A 23501-nucleotide genomic window follows, 5' to 3' on the forward strand; every position below is an offset into this window, starting at 1 on the left:
TATTTAACTGCAAGACATCTATTAAGCAGCTGTGATACACAGTGGTCACAGTGTAACACCACTCTGGAAACCTGGGTGGCACGGAGCGTTTGAGCATAGAAAGAGAACGTGGCCTTTATATTGACTTCCACTTTCAATGGCATCAAGGAAAGATCCACCTCCAGAAAGAGCCAGCTATCTCGCTGTTCAACTCCTAATGATTTATAATTCCCCTAATAGGGGATTTGCATAAAAGCCCAGTTTTCAATGATGCTTTACAAGTATACAGCAGATTTATCTTTTACAAGAACGTCAGCTTGCTTTATTGCACTTGCCTGTACTTGAAAGCTACAGTGACTGCAAATCAACAATATTAAGCCTCCTCTCCCTTCACAGAAGTGGGATAAACCTTTAGGCAAATTGCTAAGTGCACTGCTAAGCTCCTAAGCTTTATGGCATTGATTCTCACATTGTAATAGCAATCTCAATCAGGTTGGGGGATTACTGGAAAGTTGTTGTGCTACATTATTTTCAGAACTAAACTTTGTTGTGAACCAGAATTGCAGTCTTTACCATTACCTAGAATTGTACCTCCTGATTTTTTCAGGATTTAGGAACACTGGGAAAAAATCATGAACTCAGTGCTGATGATGTCATGGGAAAGTAGAACAATTCCTCAAAAGGCATAGAAATCAGGTAGTGTTCACAGATTCTTTGAAAACCTAGTGCAAATATTTGAACTATGTAGGATAGAGCCCTAATAGCAGGGTTTGATATCTAGTGAGGAATTAGCTCCTCCAATTAGCACAAAGCACATGAATCACTGGAAGGGTTCACTCCCTTGAATGCTAACTTGCTAAGCTGACAGAAGTGAAAAGTTGATCATTCTACTTCTGAATAGTGTGAGGTGGTGAATGTTCTTCCAGGCACTTCTAGGCAAGCGATTTTAACCACTTGATCTCAGGCAGTGCTGTCTCCTTGTAATCTCATACACATCCGTGCAAAAAATCAACACTGCTTACAAACATTTACTTTCAAAGAGATTTAAGCCCTCAGCTAAACCAAACAAAAGTATCTGTAATGCAGGAGGATAAATTCTACTGGACACAGGAAGGAAAAAAAATATCAAGTCCAAGCATTTGTATACAGTACCTGAGGATCAGGATTAACAGTAGGGATGTAACTGAGCAGGGCAGAGGGAATTTCAGGAAGAAGTGGATATAGGTGGCTTTGGAAGCAACTGCACAGTTCTGCTCTCCACCAGGTAACATCTGGAAGCCATATAAGGGATAGAAATTCAGAAATCCTCTGGTAAAAAATGGACGTTTCTTGGAGATCTTCTTTAGTCTGCAAAGAATCAACAATTAAAATGCATCAGTGATGGCAGCAGAGGCTTCCTGCTCTGTGCTGCACCACGTACCTGCAGCAGCTCTTTCTACCTGCAACGATCCCAACCTCGTGCATTTACCACACAGCTGCATTTCAATGCCTCCAAACCCAAATCCTCATTTAACTTGTAGCCTCCCAAACCATCACAACCTCCATCCCTACACTCAGACCTTCTAAAGTTGGCCCCTTACCCACAGAAAATGCACTCCTCCCCCAGTTCTGCTACAAAACTATAAAAGTTTCCACTTCCAGGTCCACAGGCAGAACTGAAGGCCCTGACACTGCTTGGGTTTCTGACACTGGTGATGGAGCTTGAGAGCAAATGCTGTCCACACCAGTCAGTCATGCCTGCATGGAAAGGCCCCCCCCTCGAGCTGGGGACATGCTCCCATACAGACTTGTCTCTAAGACCCCTCTGGTGAAGGGCAGAGGATGGTTAGCAGCACTGCTAATCAGAGTCCTTGATACACTCAGACTGCTCAGGTACAAAACTCCATCATAGATGACGATGGGAGAGTTCATGGTAAGATACTGGTACAAAATAACAGGCTTGTGACATCTGTCGGCCCACCAGTATTATTCTGAATCACTTTATATACCATATTGAAGAGGGAGAAAATGTCATAAACAGGACTATAAAGCAGTCAAACACAACAAAACATTGATTTGCAAAGGGTTTCATAAGGATAAAAACTAAAAATCCTGAAATTAATAAATATTTTCAAGATTGATAATAGCATTAATATTGAAAACTGCGCGGCTTTGTTACATCCTTCCATCATTTAACCTCCCCTCTAAGCCCTTTGTTCTTGCAAGTTGGTTCCTAATTAGAACAAAATTTGTGACCTCAATGAGGCCCAGTCAGAAATGAACAGAAGCAGCAATTATGCAAAGCATTTTTTTCTACTTCATCTATTACAGCAGCCAGAAAGGAGAGCTCAGGCAGTGAAGGTCTGCAAAAAAGCCCCCAGATCCAGCAATGGAGATCATGAGCTCTTCCAAACCACCAGAGCCATCAAATGATCCACGTGTGCAGAGCAGCACCATGTGCTAATGTGCCTCATTGGGAATGCTGAGCAGATTCTTAGAAAGCATTCTCTGTACAAATCCAATTCCCATCACACGTGCCTGTAAACACAACTCAATGTGCATGCAGAAATCACAAGAGGCGAGTGCATAAGCATTTGTTCTAACAACCCAAGAAACCAAAAACACGCAGGAATATTCTAATATGCCTCATTGTCATCAGTTGTTTGGAAGGAAGACTAAATAAATAAAAACAAGGCAAACAAACACACCACCCAGAATGATGTATGCTGAATAAAACCTTGCAGAAACCCTCGATAAAGGAATGAATGCCATTGTAACCGAATAAGCCAAAAGCTGATCTTTAGACAGCTTTTTCCCTGAGAAACCAGTGGTAAATTCAGCATCGTGTGAAAGATGCACTCAGGATGTTCAGCCACAACAGGCTTAGGCATTATCAGTGAGGAAAGCTGCAGAAAGTGAAACCTTGCCCTCTCAATACAGTCAGCTCCTCAGGCTTGTAGACCAGCAACCCAGTGTCTGCTGTAAAAATCATATTCACATTGCATTCTGAAGAAAATCTATGGACAACTGTCATTTTGCTGCTTTCAGTGAGATACAAAGACACAAAATTGGACATTTCTTTCCTAGTATCTGCATCTAATGTGTTGTGTGTAGTCTGTGAGTGTCCATCTTCAGCACTGAATATGGACTCTGCACATTGCAAACATTAGAACATCAATTTGTCATAATGCTATCAGTTAAAATTGACACTACTTGACGTGTCTTCATCATAATGAGAAAACAACTAAAACCCTCCAGCATTCTTTTAGTCAGTAGATGTATCAAGAATGCTTAGGAACAGTTATTTTTCCTGACTATTCATATTTTGAAGGTAAAGCAAGTAACTGGTTCTCACTGTGCCATAAGAGACAACAAGAACCAGTAAGTGTCACAACAGAAGAATTTTGTTAGCCAGTTCAACCATTAAAACATTCTACATTAACTCTACAGCACGGGACTGAAGACCTGTGTGAGGAAAGTAAAGCCTGCCATGTTTCTCTCCAACCCATGCTCATGGGGAGACAGAACGAGTTGCTGTTTTCTGTTTGTCTCTGCTGTGGCTGACATTTCTGAAGGACTTCTGTTGTTCCTATCAACTTAAATCTCTGTTGGGGAAAGAGCAGCAGCTTTACAAATGCCTCAAGAAAGCAAAACTGACAAAAGCCATTGTTATCACAATGACATCCAGTAGAGCTTCTAATGAGAGAAAACCTCCGTTACACACTCTTGCTTTGAGCAACACCATTGGAATGAGTGGCACGTTCACCTCTCCCCCTTACCAGCTGAACTCAACAGCACTGTCCATGGCTGTAAACAGGGCAGTAAAACAGCATTTACAATTTATACAAGGACTGGAAACTCAAATGGCTCATTCTGCCAACCAGTGATACAACCCTGCCCAGCTCCAACCAAACCTTCAGTGCAACCTGAGCTTGCAGCTTCAGGTCATTCAGTTTCTTGACACTGGATACATTGAGCACACTCAGTGCTCAACAACTCTGATGCCTTGGCCAACTCCCCTCTTGAAATTAGAGCAAGAAGGCAAACAGACCGAAGGCAGGTCAGTCTCTATTCCTCCATTTTCTTTGTTTCACAGGATGCTTCTTGAACTCGGTCACCTTAGACAGCAACCAACATCAAGCCCTCTCCCAGTCCAGCAGGGTGCTCTCTCTCATTAGCCCTGGGGCTTTTGCCACGAGATGGATGAACAATGACAGAAAAGTTGCTTATTGTTTTGGGGTTGGTTTTTTTCCAGTAGTATTTTAATCACGACATTTGTTGGCAGCATCAATCATTTACTTGTGTGACACTGGAGCCGCAGCTGTCATACTTTATGATACATCATGGGAAATTCAATCTGTACTGCTCGTAGGCAGACAGTTGCAAGCAAAGAATGCTTGCTGCAGCTGAACAAGGAAAGCTTAAGCATGTTTTTAAAACATACCTCTTCTTCCATTTAAGAATTATGTTGGGTAGGAATAGAAAACCCAGCCCCAGTTTGCCAAAGTTACAAGGGTTGCTTTGAGTGAGCTGGGAGATGCTTGCATACCCAACAAAGCACATGGCAAGCATCTCAGGTAAGTCTATTCAATAACAGGAACATTATTCATGCAAGTGACTTGTGGGAGATCACAGGTATGCAAAGATCACTGTTCACCCAATGCACCTGGCATATCTTCCATCAATGCGACATAGGTGTAGGTGTCTGCACCAGGCAGGATTAGCAAGGCCACAGCAGGTCTCAGGGCAGCACCTAACAAGCAGTATTTAAAAGAGGAAAACAAAACAGATGCATCAAGATGCTCAGAGAATCGTTCTTGTCCAAATCAGGAGTCAAGAAACAGAACCAACAAATTATGGCCCAGAGTTGCTATATCATATCTTCCCTGTTTTCAGGACACAAGCTCATATGGTGCCTTATGTTACAACGTGTCACCTACACAGGCTAGATTTCAGCTTGTGCTAGACCTTTCAGCTTGTTTCGTTGTGCAAGACAGACACTGTAGTCTAGCAGGACAGAAGGAACAGGATCTCAGGTCCTTTCTCTGGGTCCTGTCTCTTGGGAGTTTGAATAGCAAGACAGTATTCCCTCTCATAATTCACATTCTTCACGTGGTTAAAAAATAACAGCACAAAACATAATACATGTCAAAGATAGGTCTCCTCTGGACCCAGGCAAATCTCTGCACCATGAGGTTACAGCCACCAAAAAACACATTAACAGTTAATGAGCAGCAGAAACAGAAGACTGCTATGTAGAGTTGGTTTCTCATCTGCACAACATAACCGAGGGCAGCTTGAGCTGGCAATTAGCTGCAAGCAGTCCTTCAGTTCCCACAGTTCTGGGCTTCATTCTAATTTAGAGCAGCACTTACACTTTTCTAGCCTGGCTCACTGAGATTTGAGCTTAAATTGGCATACCAAGCCTGGTTCTTAGTGAAAGGTAGTGGTAACACCCTATGGCAGTTCTGCACAACTTGCACATTTAAATGCTCCTTACTTTAATCTTCTTTAACCTTTCTTTAATCAGCATCAAGTCCTGGGTTGGAGATTCATCTGTTGGCATTACACAAGCAGACGGGGCCAATCCGTCCTCTTGCCAGGTCTGCTGTAGACATACTGCCTGAAATGGAGCCTTGGGTCCACCTTTCATTTTCACAGGAGGTACCTGTAAATCCATTAGAACAGAATTTCATTTTTACAGATGGCTGTACTTAGAGGCTGAAGATAACCCCCTTATCTTGCTCTGTTGCTTTTAAGTAGAGCCACATAACGTATAATAATCCGGGGAGCACTCTCACTTGATTAGTGGATTAGGCTGAGGTTTAGCCAATAGGAAAATCAATAACAACAAATTAAATAGGAATAACATGTAGGCTTTGGTAAGTCAGAGGATTTATTTTGTCAGCAAGGACTCCCATAACTTGCACACTCTAACTTCTACCAGTTTCTCTACGTGAAAGGAAGAACCTACATTTCCTCCCAAGTGAAGCAAGAACTGGGAACAGAGTTCCTGTCAACACTGCCCATTCATGTCACAGCGGCGCTGTGTGCTGCCTTTATTAACTGTAATGAGATAACACAAACTTAATTCAAGAAAATCAATGCTAATTGATCACATCATTCTGAGGAGCTAGTACAGGCTTTAGAATAAGACTTCATCGCTCATATAAGTGATTACTAATGGTCAAAGCCTTATCAGTCCCAATCCAGTGAAACCACATCGTAGATAGACTTGAGGCAATTCCTTTTTGATGGATTTTCTCACCTCTACTCCTCTGTGAGAGGCATTCTATCTACCAATATACATATCTATCCCCATTGTTTTAGACCCAAAAGGGACCTCTGCCAATCCCACCATCTTCTAAAGATACCAGTTTAGCACCAAAGACAAGGCTTCAGGAGAATAGATAACTCATTAGCTCATAATGCTGCCCAAAGTAGAGCAGAATACATCAGAAACTGGGCTGAAAAAGAGACAGAAAAGATGAATGAGACAGCCTGGGGAGGCATCATAGTGCTGCAAAGCATCCCAAGACCTGGGTAGCAGGGGAAAGAGTGCAAAGTATGTGAACATTACACACAGGCAATCAAAGCAGCCTAGCAAGAGAAGCAGCCACGTAAGACAAAGACCCCTCACCCACATCATGTGCTAGATGAAGTCTGCATTAAAGGATTGCAATTCTTTGCCAGGGTTCTGGTGAATACAGAAAGCACTTGATCCTTGTCATGGTTTATACCATTGCTATGATCTCTAGATGAATTAACAGCTTTGTATTTACTGCATACATAAAACAAAGCTACTTACAGTGAGATGAGTGCCTTTAAAAATATGTTCTTAGCACAGGGCAGGAGTGCATTTTCAAAGTGCTGTATGGGTCAGTGGCATCACTCATAATAGCACTACCAAGTCCTTGACTGCTTTCACAGTGGTTTTGCAAAGGAACTTCCATAGCAATTCTGCTACTGGAGAATGCTCACATTTGGAAGACTATGTTCTCCACTGTTAGAAATCAACATATCTTCAAGAAAATCAATACAGATACGTTGATTTACACGTGCCAGGAAACCAGCAACACAGTGGGATTACACAGATGCAGGTAAGAATTGGGTCTAAAATGCTTGAACTTCTCTTTCAATACAGAAAAGCAGACTCTTTCTCACTGCTATCCAACAGCTGTTTGGGAACCTCAGGATATGCTACAATTCTATGAAATCAATTTGTGGCTTTTATCCCAGTTTGTATGAGGCACAAAGTCCATCACAACATTTGACCCTACAGTCCCAGCAAGCAACACTGAGCCCTGGAGGCTGAGATACCCTTTCATGCTTGGAAAGAGCTGCTGCAAATCAGAGCTCAGGATTTTTTATGTGGGAGTAATGGGAAGAAAGCTCACACTTCAGCTGCTCATGAGCTAACTATTTTCTGAATGGAAGATTCAGACTCTGGGGCTGCTCAAGTGGCAATTTTCATTAGTACTGAACTAACATTACAGAATGTTAGCAAAGTTTTAATGGAAGCTTGAACATCATTAACAATTAATAGTGTTTAAGTGGAGTTTAAGTGACTTAAAAGCCATGTGCATGCTGTCCACTCAGGGTGAAATTTACCTTGAGTGCATGAATTGATACATCAGTGTCTTTAAGCAGGGAAAAGAATGAGGCCAACAACCAAGGAGGGGTGGGGGAAGGAAAAGAAAAAGGGTTGTTTTATTCCTTCCCCTAGAAGAAAAGAGTAACAACAGATTAATAGAAGTGAGGAAAAGGGGTTTTCTTTGGAAGAGAAAAAAGGTGTGAACCAAAGGACAATTAAGATGAAACAGACCATCGCTTACTTACAGCTCCCTTGACTTTCAGAAAGGATCTGTTCTTAACGAGAAGTTGTGAGAAAAGCAAAAGAAATGACTGTTTGGATGAGGACAATAATTAGTCCTCTGCTTTCACTGGTTGCTTCTGATTATTTTTAATTTAGCTCACCACTATAAAAAAAAACAAAAAATGAAAACATTTCTTTTTAATTTTACTTTCGGCACCATGCTCTTTGTAAAATACAGGTGTGATCCAGCTGGAACTTGATTTACTTATTTTAGGGCAAGTTAGGACATCATCTCCCCTTTGCTGAGCTGTTCTGCAGCTGTTGGAAAAAGGTAATTTCAAGAAGCTTTTCACTGGAGGGAAAAGCACGTCCTTTGTCACGCAGAAGCTTCTGTTGTGCACTGTCACTGCATGCACTCACCAGGGACAGAAGCCATGTCACGAGGGCATGGTAGAAGGCAGCTGCTCTCAGTGCAGTGCTATGCCTGCCCCCACTGCTCTCATCTGTGGGTACCCGGCCACAACTCCACAGCCAAACTGTCAGCAGCAGCTCTTCATCTCTCACACTGTCTGGTCCAGGCAACCTGTCAACAACTGGCAGATAAGAGCTTTCCTGTAAAAAATAATAATAAAAAAAATAAGAAAATGAATTTAATTTGGATTACTGGAACTGTATTCATTATCCCAGATGAATTAAACTCGTTGTCAGCACAGGAGAGGGGCAATTAATACCTAGTGAGTATTTATTAGGGAGGAAGCAGAAGCCATAGAAGGTGGGTCATTGTATCAGGGACACTTTCTGGAACACCCCAGATTTTCTTGGAGAGCTGCTACCTTCATTTAGTCTAACACTGCTTGTTAAATGGAAGACCAGGTGGTCACAGCTGAATGTAGTTTGATCAAATTTATTTTACATTCTTTAAGATTCAGCATTAATTTTTTTTTTTTTAATCAGTGAAACACTTTCAAAACAATCATGACAGAAGTGTCAAAATTTTCCATTATTTTCTGCTTCATCTAACATGCCTCATTCACAGATGATGTTACATTTCGCTGAACTCATTTCTTTTCTCCACTTTAACACTGATACTTGGTTATTCAGGATGCAAATCCCTCTCCTTTGGGACCTATTCTTTAGCAAACAACCCCAAGCTAGAGTTGTGAGATTATAGTTTATGGGACCTCCATTCTTTATCCAAAGATGCAGTAGCTGCTGCTGTAACTGTTAGCTGGTTTGCTATTTCTATCTCTATTCTGCTGCCCCGACATTCCTCCTGTAAATTAGGAAGCTAGTCTCAAAATCAGAATTAATTTCCAGTATACATAAGAGCATTGCTTCTCAACAATTATGATCCTTTACTAAGGACCCTAAGGGCCTCCCCAAGGCACCCTGTGAGCGTTCATCCTAGGGGTATGGCAGGTACTTATTTACAAAGAGCTGAAGCTGTTTATGGTGTAACTGTGTCCCAGCTACTTGTTACAGCATCACATGAAGGCTGTGCTCCCCAGTGCAGGGTCAGCAAAGTGCACTGTGACCCACGTCTCCCATGCACGTCAATGCAATCAGCCAACAGACTGCACTGCTAATTGAGGTGAGAAAATTCATCTGAAATGATCTACCACAGTGCGAGCCCAGCAAGCACCCCGTTCTGTGAGCACAGCAAGAACACAGCGAGGGCAGAAGGGTGCTGAGGAGCAGCTGGGCAGTTGTGCTCTCAGGTGCTCCAAGGAGCTCTTAATGAGGATGCCTGCCCACACCCTTACACCAAATTAACCTTAATTTGATTTACCCGAATTCACTTTGGGAGCAAAATAAGCTAAATCCAATTAAAGCCACTTTAATTCTGAATTAGAATGTTCACAAGCAGACCTACCGTGTTGCCCAGTTATTTTGCTGCTAATGTGTCTGCCACAGACACAGTGCCACCTAAAAGCACCAAGTGAAAATTGCAATTAGTACTAAATAGTCACAAACGTTCTGATGCTGCAGATCTGCACCACTGATGTAGTCCTAAGCAGCTAACAGGGCTTTGGAAACACCACCACAGTTCTCCAAGAAAGAGGCTTGAAATGAAAGTTGGAGATTTTCAGGAAAGTATGGCTTCCTTCTGCATTCTGTATTGAAGAAGTGCTTTCTCCTTCCTGTCTCAACAAGCACGTTGGCAGCACCATAAGTGACAGGCAGCGACTCCAGAGCTACAGATTAAACCAGCATCTACTGATGCTTAAGCAGCAATTTCAAGCCATTCCAAACTCGTTTGGTCCACCAGCACAGGATTTTGATCAGAAAGTTTACTAAGAATTGCAGTTCTCTGCTTATTGAGGCTCCTCCTGAGAGCAGTGAGGTTCTGAATGCTGCTGCTCCCCCCTCCTTCCTCCCTCTGTCAGCCTCCTTACTCCAGCAAGGACTGAGGCATAAAAGTTAATTGCAGAAATATTAATGAACAAAAAACTGAAAAGGAGCTCATTCTACCTAACTGCAGGCAAGAACTGCTTAAGTCAGTGACATTAAGTGCTTTCTTAATATGCCTTCCCTCAGCATTGGCCAATTAGACCCATTACCCTAGTCTATCTATGAGAGAGTCCAATTTCTCTACACACTACGCTAGCTTTTGTGACAGTATTAGATTGTAAAAAAGACAAAAATGACTCAAATCCTGGGCTATTTTTGGCTGCTCTGGCTAGAATTGTGCTGTCAATCACACACAGGCTCGCAGCTGATGGCACTCAAGTACCAGCAATTACCACAGAGTAAATAAGATAAAATTCCCTATTTCCAAAGCGCTTGCTATTTTATTTTTGCAATTGCAGTTTACAATATTGCTGCTTACAACTCTTCAGCTTGGTTTTCTAATGTCCCTTCACACTCAGTTCCATCCTCGTCCACCTTAATATGAGAACAGCGCAAGAAGCAACACCAGCACACCGTGCAGCCAAAGAACAGCATGCTTCTTTCTGTCACTTTATAGAAAAATTGAAGTAATTCCTCCTCCCCTCCCCCCCCCAAAAAAAAAACCCCAAAAAACCACACCAAAAAGTGTGAAATGAGTTGGAAGATACTTTAGGGATACCCATATCTTGCAGCATGCAGCTACAGAAGTGCTGAATTTATGCACAAGGAGGCACAGCCCCAAAATAAACTGTATCACTAAAAAAAAAAACCTCAAAAGACACCATCTGAAGGGATCAATCATCTAACAAGTGCTATTTTATCTCTCTCTCTCTTTTTTTTTTTTTTTAATTGGAGCTGTTTATAACCACAGCAAGCTGAAGCTTAGTAGAGGCAAGTTTGTCAGCCAAGATTAATGTCATTTTGTTTCTAATAAAACAGCTCTAATTGATTAAATGATGCTTTTGTTGATGGGTTTTGAAAAGACCAGTTGGCATTGCTTTTTCTATGCTTCCATACCGGATTGGACAAACAGCTCTGTTGTCCTAAAAGTGGGAAACATCAAAGCTGGTCGAGGGTGGAGTGACTGAGGGGCGGCTCAGGCTGTGCTGCTGGTTCCCAGTTAGGCACAGGGCTGAGAGCAACCACCAGCAGTTGCCATCCAACTGCTGCTGAAAACCGCACTACAGCACGCAGCTGGGAAGTTCACTTAGATATTTCAGAGACACCTAAGAAAGCAAGCAGTGTTTCTCATTAGAGTCACCTCACCCAGCCTGAGGGTTATCCCCCAGCGGAAAGGCAGGTCAGGGAGAAGCAAACTTTTTACAGCCAGTTTTGCTTTTGGAGCTAAAGAAAACTTCAGCGTTTCCCTTCTAGCACGTTTTGCAATACAAGCTCAACTGATGCTAATGCTGAAGGAAGATACCACATTCAAAAGCTACTTCCTACTATGCTGAGAAGACCCTACAGCAGCAAGAGCCAAACCAAAGCATCCCCTGCGTGCAAAACAGGTTAAGTTATGCCTACAAAGTCTCCTCCTTCTTCTCTGGAAGAGGTGAATGAGGGGGGAGGAGAGGAATAGGAGAAGGAATCTTACTCTCATTGGCTAGAGGCTTACTCAAAATAATTGTTTTCAGCCACATCTAAATTTATCCTCCCATGTCATCCGCACCCTAGCTTGGATCACAGATTTCAGAGGCAATCCCTGATGAATGGCAAATTACTGACTGCAGAAATCTTCTGCCAAAGGATACATCTGCTGTGCGTTTGTAAATGTGAACTGATTTCTAGGTACTTCAGCAGCTCCAGCTAATTTCTCTAATGAAAATTCTGTGCTCTTATGCTCTTATGCTGAAATTGTTCCTGCTTTGCAGTGGGCAGAGCTCACAGTACAAAACACAAGCATGCTGATTATGTGGTTACCTATCTATTCTCCATAGAATTAATGTAGGACAGTAGATAGTTAGGATACATTTCACATTTCCACCTCTCTCCCTAAACCAAAGCAGATAACACTGGTTCATGGCGTCTAAAAAAATCCTGCATTCAATGGAGATGTATTGGAAATACCACGTGTTTGTTCATTTTCATTCTGTGGGGATGGAAAAACGATGACAATGCCATCTGCTAGATTATCTGAAATTCTGCAGTAAGTTGTGGAACAAACCCTGAAACCATTCAAAGAACTGCTTTGTCGTTGCCAAGTGGAAGCAATGGATGAGAATGAGGAAAGTATTTGCGTTCCCTGTACGCAACTGGCAGAGCATGCTGTAAGCATGAAGGCAGCATTTAATAACAAAAAGGAGAGTATGATTGATGTTAATGGGCTGAATGGTCTTTCTGCTAACGCAATTTTTACTAGATTCACTCTATATAGCACAAATGGCTTCTGAATATCAAATGTGCTGAGGTTACGGACCTGAAAAATACGATGGTGGCAAAATACTGTTGAAATCTTCTGACTTGAACTGGGCTTCAGATTGCCAAAATGGAGGAGGAACGATCCTCCAAAACAGATCACTCTGCCAGAGTAGGAATTCAAAGAGGTCAATGATGGAAGCATGATTTACTGTGATCTCTGTAGATCTCCAGCCAGGGGATTACATATTGTGTGAGGTTAAAAATAATGAAGAATATTTCTTTGCTGAGAATTTTCTTCCTATTTTGAATAGTTAATCTTAATTTTGGCCATAGAGAATACAATGCCTCCTGATTCAGAGGAACTCCTCATTCATTCCTGGCACCACAGAGGAGCTAGCGCCAGCCATTGCTTCTGCTGAAGCACAAACAGGGCAAATCGTCAGAGAGAAACATCAGCAGAAATTACTGCATACAGGAGCACAATTCAGAGGTAACACACAGATGTGACACTAAGCTCTGCTTGGCGCAAGCGCCACAGACAGCAAAATTCACTGTGCACACCTTCTTATGCTGCTGCCATCCGAGCACTGCCAACTGGAAATGCCACATAAAGCAGCCTTACATCCACCACAGTGCTGGCAGGCAGCTCATGACAGGTAGGATCAGTTATATTTCTGGCTAAAAACACAGCTGTGTTCTACAACAATCTCTTCCCACCCTATCCATATTATCCTAGTCTCAATTCCCCATAAGGAAATTTTCTTCCACTTCACTAGAATTAATAGCTCATCTGTGCTAGCAGAAAACGTATAAACCTTCTGGCATAAGAGTCAAGGACACAGCCCAAGGAATGCATTATCATAGAGCGTGGTCAGGAGCATGACTGTGTGGTCATTCAGGGTCACAGGCAGCAGAAGGCTTTTTGGACCAAAATTCATTATACATTTATTCTGCTTTCAAAACAAGCATTTGCTTCCAAAGAAGAATCTTTTCCTTTAGACTAGGCTGCCTGTCCTAACCTGCTCACTCCTGGCTGTGCTGTCAGTACTCCTAATGCGAGCTCACAGCACTGCCCTTGTCATGCTTACTCTCTCATATATGCCAGCATGACTTCTGTCATTTCTCACTTTATCCTGGATCTGGAATATTGTTACTATCTTACACAACCAGCTAATGCACATCCCTAGTTAGCCTGACATCACTAGATCGTAATCCCATGAATGAAAAAAGAACACCTATCAGTGCTGCAGCAGTGATGGGGAAAGCAGGGAGTGACTACGACTTCCTTGACAGAATTGCTCCTTGAAATACTTAATTAGAACGTTCTATGTGCTAATGAGTTCTTCACGCCTGCTAGGAGCATGTGTCAAATACCAGCCTAGTTTTCAGATGACTGAAGACAATGCCAGCATAATTCTAACACTCCTGAGAACACAGAGCATTTGTGTGGTAATGAAGTATGTTAACAAAAAAAATGTTTAGAAATGGGTATTTTTCACCTAAATATATTCACACACACACACAAAAGTATAAACAGCAACAAATCTGAGTGCAGCTAAAAACATGCACATGACTGGCACAAGTGAACAGTAAGATGCTGCTGTTTTACACACTTCTATATTTGCTAGACATGGGAAAAGTGTCTGACAAAGGGCTCAGCTCCTCAGGTAAACAAACACTGAAAATTGCTCTAAAATCTAAATCAAAGTAGCACTGAATCCCATTGATTTTGTTTGCTTTCTGAGACAGAACCATTGAAAACGAGCAGTGTCTTTACCACAATTGGCGTTTACATAAAGGGATTCAGAGCCTTGCTGCGCTGGTGTTCCAAGCACATGGAACAAAAAGCTCCTGCTCTACTGAGTTCCTGCTTGTGGTTAACAAACAGCAGCTGAAATAAATAAGAAGCTTAATTACAGATCTCATGTGAGGGCAGGACTGGGAATTTACTCCTGGCTCTGGGATGGATTTCTCTATGAAACTGCAAAGTGAGCGTAACGTTTCCTTATCCTGGTTACTCTCTAACAACACTAATTATCAAAAGCCTGTAACACACTTTGAAAAGGAATGGTGTAAAATTATCAAGACACTTTTGAAACTCATTTCTGTTCCCTCCTCCTTTGTTCTTCAGCTCATTTCCAGCTGCCTCTCAAACAAAGCATGCCATACATGCAGCAGGGAAGGAAGCTGTACAGTCACTTTGAAATACTGCACAGGGCACAGAATGGTCCTCAGCCACCTGGAAGTGAGGCTGCTGTTTGGCACGTGCTCCTGGCATGGCTGGCTTTAAATACTGGTGGCAGGGCTCTAATTTGATACTCCAGGAGGTTCATTTTATCACTTAACTGTGATAAATTCATCTTTTTATGTACATTGACTTGGTATCCTATGGAAATCCACAGGAAAAAAAAAAAGAGAGGAGCTAACTATGCTGTCTCAACTCCTCCAGTCACAGCACTCTTCAACACATCAGCTTCCAATTTAGAGTGTATCCAGCTTGTCACACAGGCTCTGTGATCCTGCATCCAGCTACAGAACGCCATATACTTGCAACTCTTTGGACCTGTTTACTGCCCTGCAGAATTAACACGGGTTATCTGTGATTTTGAGAGCTGCTAGTTGCTTACAACCCCTACTGAATCTGGTAGTTAATCCAGGTGCTTTGCACATAGCTGGGCAGAGCTTTTGGTTTTGCAGTAAAAATAACTGCAGGATTCTTCCACTTGGTAATTTCAGATAAAGCCTTGGATTCCTTTCAACAGCCCTGCCACTAAGAATAATGTTTCTGTAATTATTTCTGTAATAATGTGTTTACAAGCCATGACTGAGCTTATCCCTCAGCGTAGGGCTGTAGTCCAATCCAAATGGTAACACTAAACAACAGGGCATGAGAAAATCTAGGAATGCATTTAAACCACAAGGCTTATTTAACAACAGTATTACAGCCATATCAGCCATGCCTGCACAGCCACTTAGAGAAGCAGAGGGCTGCATTCAGCCTCCTTTCGGTTACAAATATCAACACAGATCACATCTGTGAGATTAGACTGGGAGTTCTGAGTTCCCAGACGTGCATGGCAGAAAGCATTGCCCTAAGTGCATAAATGTGACTGGTACCTGCTCATATGCCTTGTGACCTCATGCTAGCTATCCCTCCTGCCAGCACACACAGGACCTGTCAAAGAACAAGACCCAAAAAAGACACAAGATACAGCAGAATCTTTCTCCTCCTGCCCTCTTCTACAGGAAAAAATAGATATTAGCTCATGGACATTTTATTTTATTGCTTTCTCTTTACGTTTAACCTGAAGCATTCTGCAATGTAAATAGAGGAGTGTTTAGGACCTCTACTGGCAGCAGGTTCATGCATGTAATTCTGGAAACTATTCTTTTTACTTAGATTAACCTCTGCCTTAAGCAACAACGAGTCTGTCAAGATCATCCAAAAGTACATTAGATAATAATTCTAAACTCATTTTAATCATCTCCAAGATGTGCCAGGGAATATAAAGGACTAAATATTTCACATTTTCCTGGGGCCTTTCAAACTCGCAACAGAGAAACAACACTAAAAAAACAAACAGTCTCTTCTTTGGAAGGACTTGAGTACCCATTCAATCCAGAACTGGAAAATGCAACAAAGGTGGGAACTTCTGCAAAACAAGCAGGCTAGGTCTATGTGGAAATTTAAATGGAAAATATGGCATTTTGGTGGTCCTGCTGTGTTCAGTACAGAAGGAGAGTTTCCTGGTTCTGAGCCTAGGTGCAGGTCTGAGGCTTGAGAAACCTGCTGAAGCAGACAAGAGGTTATTAAAGCAGGGTGAGCATATGCCATTTTTAACTGCTCTGGTTGTATGCACAGGAGTGGTGTCAGCAGGGTGTAAAGTTCCTAACTTGCCTTAACTGTACTCTAACAGTGCCAAAGCACACACTTCTATAACATCAATTACTCTGAGAAACCAAAGAGCAAGCAAGCACACTGCCACGTAAAGGAAGTTGTTCACAACAAAGGCTTCTAAGGCCAGAATTCTTTGCTTTGCCTGTTAAGGTAAATCTTGATGCATCTCTGCCATCGTGGGCCACAGTGGAGGCAGTAGCAGCCTCGGCTCCTCTAGCTTGCTAACTACAACCAAGGAGAGAATAAACCAGCTGAGCTTAACCTTACCAGAAAGCATGCCAGCAAATCCTCCCTTTTCTTACTCTGGCACTATGTGGGCAGATGAAGAGGAGGCCAGAAACACAGGCTCAGTGCCAGGTAACAGTTGCCTGTGCTAGAAAAACATTTTCTTAGGAACTTCCACATGATTCCAAATCCTGTGTGCTGGACTGATGGCACAAACAGGAATTTTGGCCTCCTTCTTCTGCAAGCTAAATTTAACTACATCATCTCTAATTGCTTTAGTTTATTTTTACGCCTTTCTTGAGTTGAGACAGCAGGTTCATTAAGTAGAAAAGACTTCAGCCTTGCTCCAGGAACTCATTAAATACCTCACTGTATGAAAAGGGAGGAATGCAGGGGCCATCTGCTGGCTGCCTGGCACATCACTGCTGGCCACAACCCCAGAGTCAGACCAAGGCTGAGAAGATGGGAAAAACAAGCCAAACTCAGCTCCCATGCCAGAAAAAGATGTAGCGTAGGAAATACTCTAATTTTTACAGTTGGTTTTTTTTTAATTTATGGTAAAATGAGAAGGGCTAAATGGTCAGTTCAGTTGCCTTCACAAAGGTATAAGTGTAGTGACTGCTTTAGTTTAGTGTCAATTGGTCACGAGGTGACTTAAAGTTACAAGATCAGGACTCAAGGAATACAGATATGGAAAACCTCAGTTACTGCATCAAGATCACTTAACTGAAATAAGATTTAAGTTTAAGTCTAAGAATTTTACCTGACATCAAGGAGCTGAATCAAAGATATATTAATATAAAAAACATAATCCTGCCAATTTTGAGAAAGGTTATAGAGTCTACGTTTGCAATTTGGAAAAGACAGCGTCTGCATGATGTATTTGTTAAGCTAGAATGATTGCTGCATACTCGAATGTTTTTGTTTAGTAAGCCAGCTGTAAGGCTAAGCTGCAATAAGATGATGATTACAGTAATATAATTACTAACACAAGGTTAGCCAAAGTGATTGTGTAGCCAAGAAAAATTAGATGCCTCAGTATGAGTCAATGCATTCATTTTCTAAATAGTTTGACTGTATGAGATAGATAAAACAGTGTTTATAAGGTACTGGTAACAAGGTGGTTCCTAATAGCTTTGGAACTACATGATCTTGTTCTGCCATAGCATGGTAAAGCAAAAAAGGTAAACAGAGAATCAAACTGTAGCCCTACTGTAAAACAGCCTTTTGTCCCAGTAATGTAAGAATTTAAGAAAAACTGACTGACATTTGTGTGGTAAATTAAAGATGGATAAGAAGCATCAGGGCCATGAGCACCACCCTCTGCAGCAGTTCAGCTGCCTGTGTTCAAGGCCAGTTCTGACACAGCACAGCTGGGTAACTTCTGATGCTGCTGCTGCTGCAAGAAACAAAACCTGCATGAAGCCTCTGCTGGGCTACTCTCTCTTTGCTTTTGAGCTGTGTTTAAGCTGAGACACTTACTTGTCCTTGACCCAGCTACACTGCAGGTACACCTGTGCCTGGCCATATGCTTCACTCATCTAACTCTGCCCCTAATTCACCAATCTGGCTTTGCTGCCTTGCTCTTGGACCTACCTCATCATTGCAGAGTAAGCAGCTGGTTACCCTCACTGGACCTGATCTGCTCCTCTGGGCACTGCACTCCTTGATAGTGAGGTCCCCATCCCTACCTGCCTCGCTGTCACCTTTAGCTCCTGGTGCGCTTTCCCTTACAGAGCAACCTGCTTGTGTTGCTCCCTAACAATAAAATAAATAGATAGATCAGATTTGAGCCAGGCAAAAGCAACTATTATTACTTGCATCCTACCAACATGTCAATATAATATGGAAATCAACATTAGTACTAAGCTACTCTACCATAATAGACAAGATCCATTAAATGACAGGCCAAATCCATTGTAACACTATAACACAATGGAAAGAACAGCAATAATAGCAGGGTAGCAAAATCTTAGGCTGCAGCAAATGGGGATAAGCCCAAGTGCAGCAACTGTGGGTACAGACACAAAGGAAACAGTCAGCTTACCCTAAGAAAGCTTCAGGTAGGCAGGGATCTCCAGCAAGACACCTCACCTCCACTGCCAACCCTTAAACAAGGGCTGGAAAGGGGTGGATCCTGGCCCCAGCCCTTCCAGTCACTCAATACATTGCATGCACCTGAGCTCCCCTGGGTTGGCCCTGCCTCCCCCCCAGGTGCTCAATCACTGCTTTAAGTCTTGACTTAACATCTGCACTACACCCATTTTCTCTTTACACCTTCCACGTAACTGCTTCACACGCTGCACAACATTCCTTCTCTATCCCCCTTGTAAATAACACTCAGCTCAAACACTTGACCAAAACCTGCATGTTACTTTAAGCTATTAATTCAACCTGACCTTACAGCACAGATTACGTCAGTGCTGGCTTTCAGCAAAACAGCAGATGCTTAAATCAGCTCTGAACTGGATCTAAAGGTTAAAATGTGGCTAAGGGTCTGTTTTCAGAAGAAAGCTACTTATGTCAGCCTTAAGTTTCAGTGAAAGTTGTGGCGAGGGCAGAATAAGCAAATAAATAAATTAGACTCCACCATGCATTTTCGAAAATAAGATTTGGGTCAGATTGCATGAGCAGTCTGCATTTCTTGGTATCTGAATGACAGGTAGAATTCGGAGAATGAAACTGCCAGTTTTCATGGGAACTGGATACTTGCTTGTCTTGAAAATGCAAAAATGCCACTGCATATCAGCCCCCTCTTTAGATGCTGAAAGACCCTGAAAGTTAACTCTTGCTATCTCAAGTCACCCATGCAGCTTTGAAAGTGTTCTTTGCAAACTTGCAAACCTGATCCTTGCTTATATTAGTGCATCCTACAGAGTGCAGAGGACTGCAGAGCCTGACTGAACTAGGTTAAAAACCAGCAATATTAAATCTGAATTTCACTGCTTTTACATTTTAGACAAGAACTCTAATGTAACTATAATGCAACTTTTATTCTGTATTTTTTCACATTTCTTTCTGAGCGCCTCAGCTCCACTAATTACAGACTTTCTAAACTTCCTCTCTTATTATTATTCAATTATTTATGTACATTAAAAAATGGTCAGAGGAATTCTGGAAACTATGACAAGTGTTCCAGATCTGAACATCTATCATTGCCAAAACAAAGGACTCGAAAACAAGTTTCAAAGCGTGCTACTTTGTCAAACGTTTTTGCTTCTTCTTTGGGTATACATGTTTATATATAGATATTAGATATTTTCACTGAGAGAAGCAGCTGCCAAATTACATCTTCTTTAGTTTCAAGTGTCAAAACATTCAAGTTTTTCTGCCTTCCTGTGTACAGCTGAGGAAAAAAAGAAAAATAAAAAACAACAGAGAAACCTGTTCTAACTCAAAGATAAAAAAGGCTGCTGTCAAGACAAATTTCAAGTAATCTTATAAATGACTCGCATTTGATGGATGATGCTGATCCATTTTTCATTTTTAATTTTAATAATGAATATTGCTGAAGAAGAAATAAGAGCAAAGACGCAGTAAAAAATAGCTGCAGTAAAAATGATGGGTTGCACTGCTTTTGTATCTATCAACAGCGCCTCGCAGGTTTGGGCACGTTTCCCCCACGCGCTCTGACCATTGGTGTAGGGACCAGCCAGCAGTTGGGCCGCATCAATTAGCTTATGACGCTGCCTTGACCAACTGGCAGTAATATGGTTAAAGCTATGAGGGGTACATCTGCACTGTGATTCATTTACAGGGAGACTACAGGGTAGGTACACCCTGAGCTGCACTCGAGAGAAGCCGCAGTACCAGGTCTTTATCTTCATTTCATTGGCGTCAGTGCAGCAAATATGGGAAACGATCAAGATGCAGAACAATCCCGTAATCGCTCGGTACGCTGCAAGGAATGAGTTAGCAAAGCTCAAGTACATCTCTGATGAGAAAGTGCCTGCATCTTAATGAGGGCTAACTGGAATCTGGAAGCACCTCCCAGCAGACTGAGAAAGATGCAAGTCTGAGGGCTGGGTTCTCAACCTCTGCAATCTTCAGAACAGGGACTGAAGGTGTTAAGAGAACAGAGCCCTGTGCAGTGCACTGTCCATTCCAGAGCAGCTCGATACAGGAGGAATTCACCTGCTACTTTGTTGGTCCTGTACTTCTTGACAGCAACTAATCCAACATGAAAAGTGAGCTCTTAATCCGCAGAAATGCAGCATTCAATTCATTAAAAACCAAGCACAGCTGAATAGTCCAGCCCTGAGCTTAGGTCACACTGTATCAGTGCTGTTGGTCCAGATAAGTCCTTACGGTGCACCTGTGGACAAACTGTGCAGTCTATCTTCTCTTACATTCTCTGCTCACTGAAATCAGTGCAAGGATGAATTAGGATTACACATACAAACCTTCTCTGAAGGAACCCTGCTCTGTTCCCTGAGCCACGTTTTAGGAAAAAAACAGGATAATTTCATGTTCCCCTAATCAGGGCTCCAGCCAAAAGCCAGATTTATTATTTAAATCACAATCCTCAATGACAGTTTATTTAAAAATGCCCACAGAAGAGAAGTACAAAGCTGCTAGACAGTACTCAGAATAGGCTTTGTTTCAGAAGTACAACAGTGAAAACATATTTTTCTAAAAAGTTATGAAAGATCATGTGTGAAAGTCTGGCTCCAGTGAAGGAAACGTGCCTGAGCCTGGTGACTTCAGCAAGCCAGGACTCCTGCCATGCCCTCACACACCAAGCCTGGTGGGCAGCTATACAAGGAGCACACTTCATACAGGAGAGATGAAAGAAATGTCACTAACATGAGAGAAGAGCTGTAGGACTGCTTGTCCACACAGGTAATGCTGCTCCACAAAAAAAAACAACATCCCACAGATTTTAAATAGTGCAACAACAGTGACTTCTTGCTTCTAGGACCACATCTAATTTGGCCAGGAAGTCACTCTGAAAGGGACAGTCCTATGCTGAACTACTAACCATGTAGAACAGAACAGGTGCTTTCTCTGCCATAGGCTGCTTTCCAGAAACTGACTGAAGCTGCCATCTCTCCAGCTGCTCCTGGAATCTGCATCTCATGTGCTTCTCTTTCATCTGTTCTTCCTTTTGGGATAGCTCTCTGTTACTTTCTTCTGTCCTGAAAAATATACAGATACTTCTTTGCTTTAAACTTTTTACTTGGGAGAAAGACACCCTTGTTCTCCCGTTTACATTTTTTTCCCTTATATTTATACCATACACTTGAGGGTGAATCATGATTTGAAAGGCTAGAATAGTCTTAAAAAACACTTATGGTGTTGGAGGTAGAGGACCACAAGAAATTGTCATTGCTTAAACTGTCTATGTAAAAATAGCAAAGGAAAAGAGCAGACCTCAAACCTCTGATAAGTGGTGACAACTGGCTGGATACCAAAACATGCCAGTTAGCAGAGACTTGTTCAAGATTTCACTCCCTTTCCCCTCACCAAAATAGTTTTCTGACTCTGTTTCCTTTTCTATGTGCTGAACAGCGACAAGTTTTCCCCAAAGCAAGACCTGCCTTTCTGTATTTTGATGTCTGCAGCAAGATTTCATCTGCCATTTCCACAGCAAACACTAAGTTCAATTTCTTCACAAGCTTGCAAGCCTCAGGTACCCAATGATTATAAGAAAGAAAACAGAAATTTGCTAAAACCATCCTGATATTTTACTCAGCAACAGCTTGCCAAGCCACATCTATGTGGCAGGCTAACAGGCAGACAAAATGGTATTTTACAGAACTGATAGCAGCATTGAGCTTTAACATCAGGAATCACTTGACAAAACAACCCACAGTGAACCACGTGCCATTTAAACCAAGTACATGTTAGCTGTAGTGTTTAAGTGGTAGGTAGGCAACTGCTAAACACTGAAAAAGTAAGGCTCTGGAGCAGGCAGATCATAATCTTTTTCCAAGGGCTTGTGAGCCATATCAAAATATTAAGTGTCATGCTGAAAACAGTGGGCAGAATATAACTCAGCATAAAGGAGATCTCCCAAATAGATGGGCAGGTACACAAGTCGGCCACCTGATCTCAGTTTGAAATTAGACTTCGGCCTGAATGCACTTCACTGAGCCTGAGGAATAACTGGAGCAAGCTCTCTGATTGCCTCAATTGTTACTGTTTCTCCTTTTTAGCTTTCTGGAGTGTTCCTGTGGTATAACCAGCTCCTCGTGGTTACACTTTGCTCTCTGAGTTCTTTCCCTTCTTTCCTTCATGACAGTTAGAATTGCTTTGTTCAGGGGAAATGAAGATACAGGGAGACACTATACAACTTTCAGTTTGCACAGGTATTTTTTATGCCAAGAAAGGGAATAAGTCATTTTCCATGTTATCAGGAATGCAAGAAGTAATAAACTTAAATTGGAGCCAGGATAATTTAAATTGGATGAACTGCTAGCTTTCAAACTGTAAGAATAATCAAGCAGTGAAATGTACTACCTGGGGAGTCAGGGAATCCTCACCATTGAAGATTTTGAGATTAGGTTGCATAAAGATCAGGAAGAAAGGATTAGACTGTAGCTCAGCTTACACTGATGCAGAGGAATAGACAATTCCAGATCCATTTTCTATGATACTTTTTGTAGTAAATCTGTTTTATCCTTAACAATGCAGATCAATGCTGTTATCCTCCTTTTATCTAGGTTCAAAACCTAGAGGAAGTGGTCAAACTTACTAGGTCTAATCTCAGTCCAACTCTCTGATCTACTAAGTCTGTCTGCATCCACAATGTTCTACAATAGCTGCCAGGCTTAGCTGACTTCCTAGGTAAGAAAACCAGACAACCTTTCGCTCCAACTCACATCCCATGCAAGTAGTGTTCTTTAATCTCAC

General features: G+C 42.0%; 1 protein-coding gene across 1 annotated transcript in view; it reads right to left on the bottom strand.

Moving 5' to 3' along the window:
• The window catches only part of DNAAF8 (dynein axonemal assembly factor 8), a gene marked incomplete at both ends in the record, with an annotated part of 82733 nt that overhangs the window by 48720 nt on the left and 10512 nt on the right, over positions 1-23501 (bottom strand). The window contains 4 exons of the mRNA XM_079542677.1: positions 1132-1326; positions 5459-5626; positions 8195-8386; positions 21628-21784. Coding sequence (XP_079398803.1) covers positions 1132-1326; positions 5459-5626; positions 8195-8386; positions 21628-21784 — 712 coding nt within the window. The remainder of the gene's footprint in view (positions 1-1131; positions 1327-5458; positions 5627-8194; positions 8387-21627; positions 21785-23501) is intronic.

Source organism: Tetrao urogallus (genome assembly GCF_951394365.1).
Source record: "Tetrao urogallus genome assembly, chromosome: 15".
NCBI lineage: Eukaryota > Metazoa > Chordata > Aves > Galliformes > Phasianidae > Tetrao > Tetrao urogallus.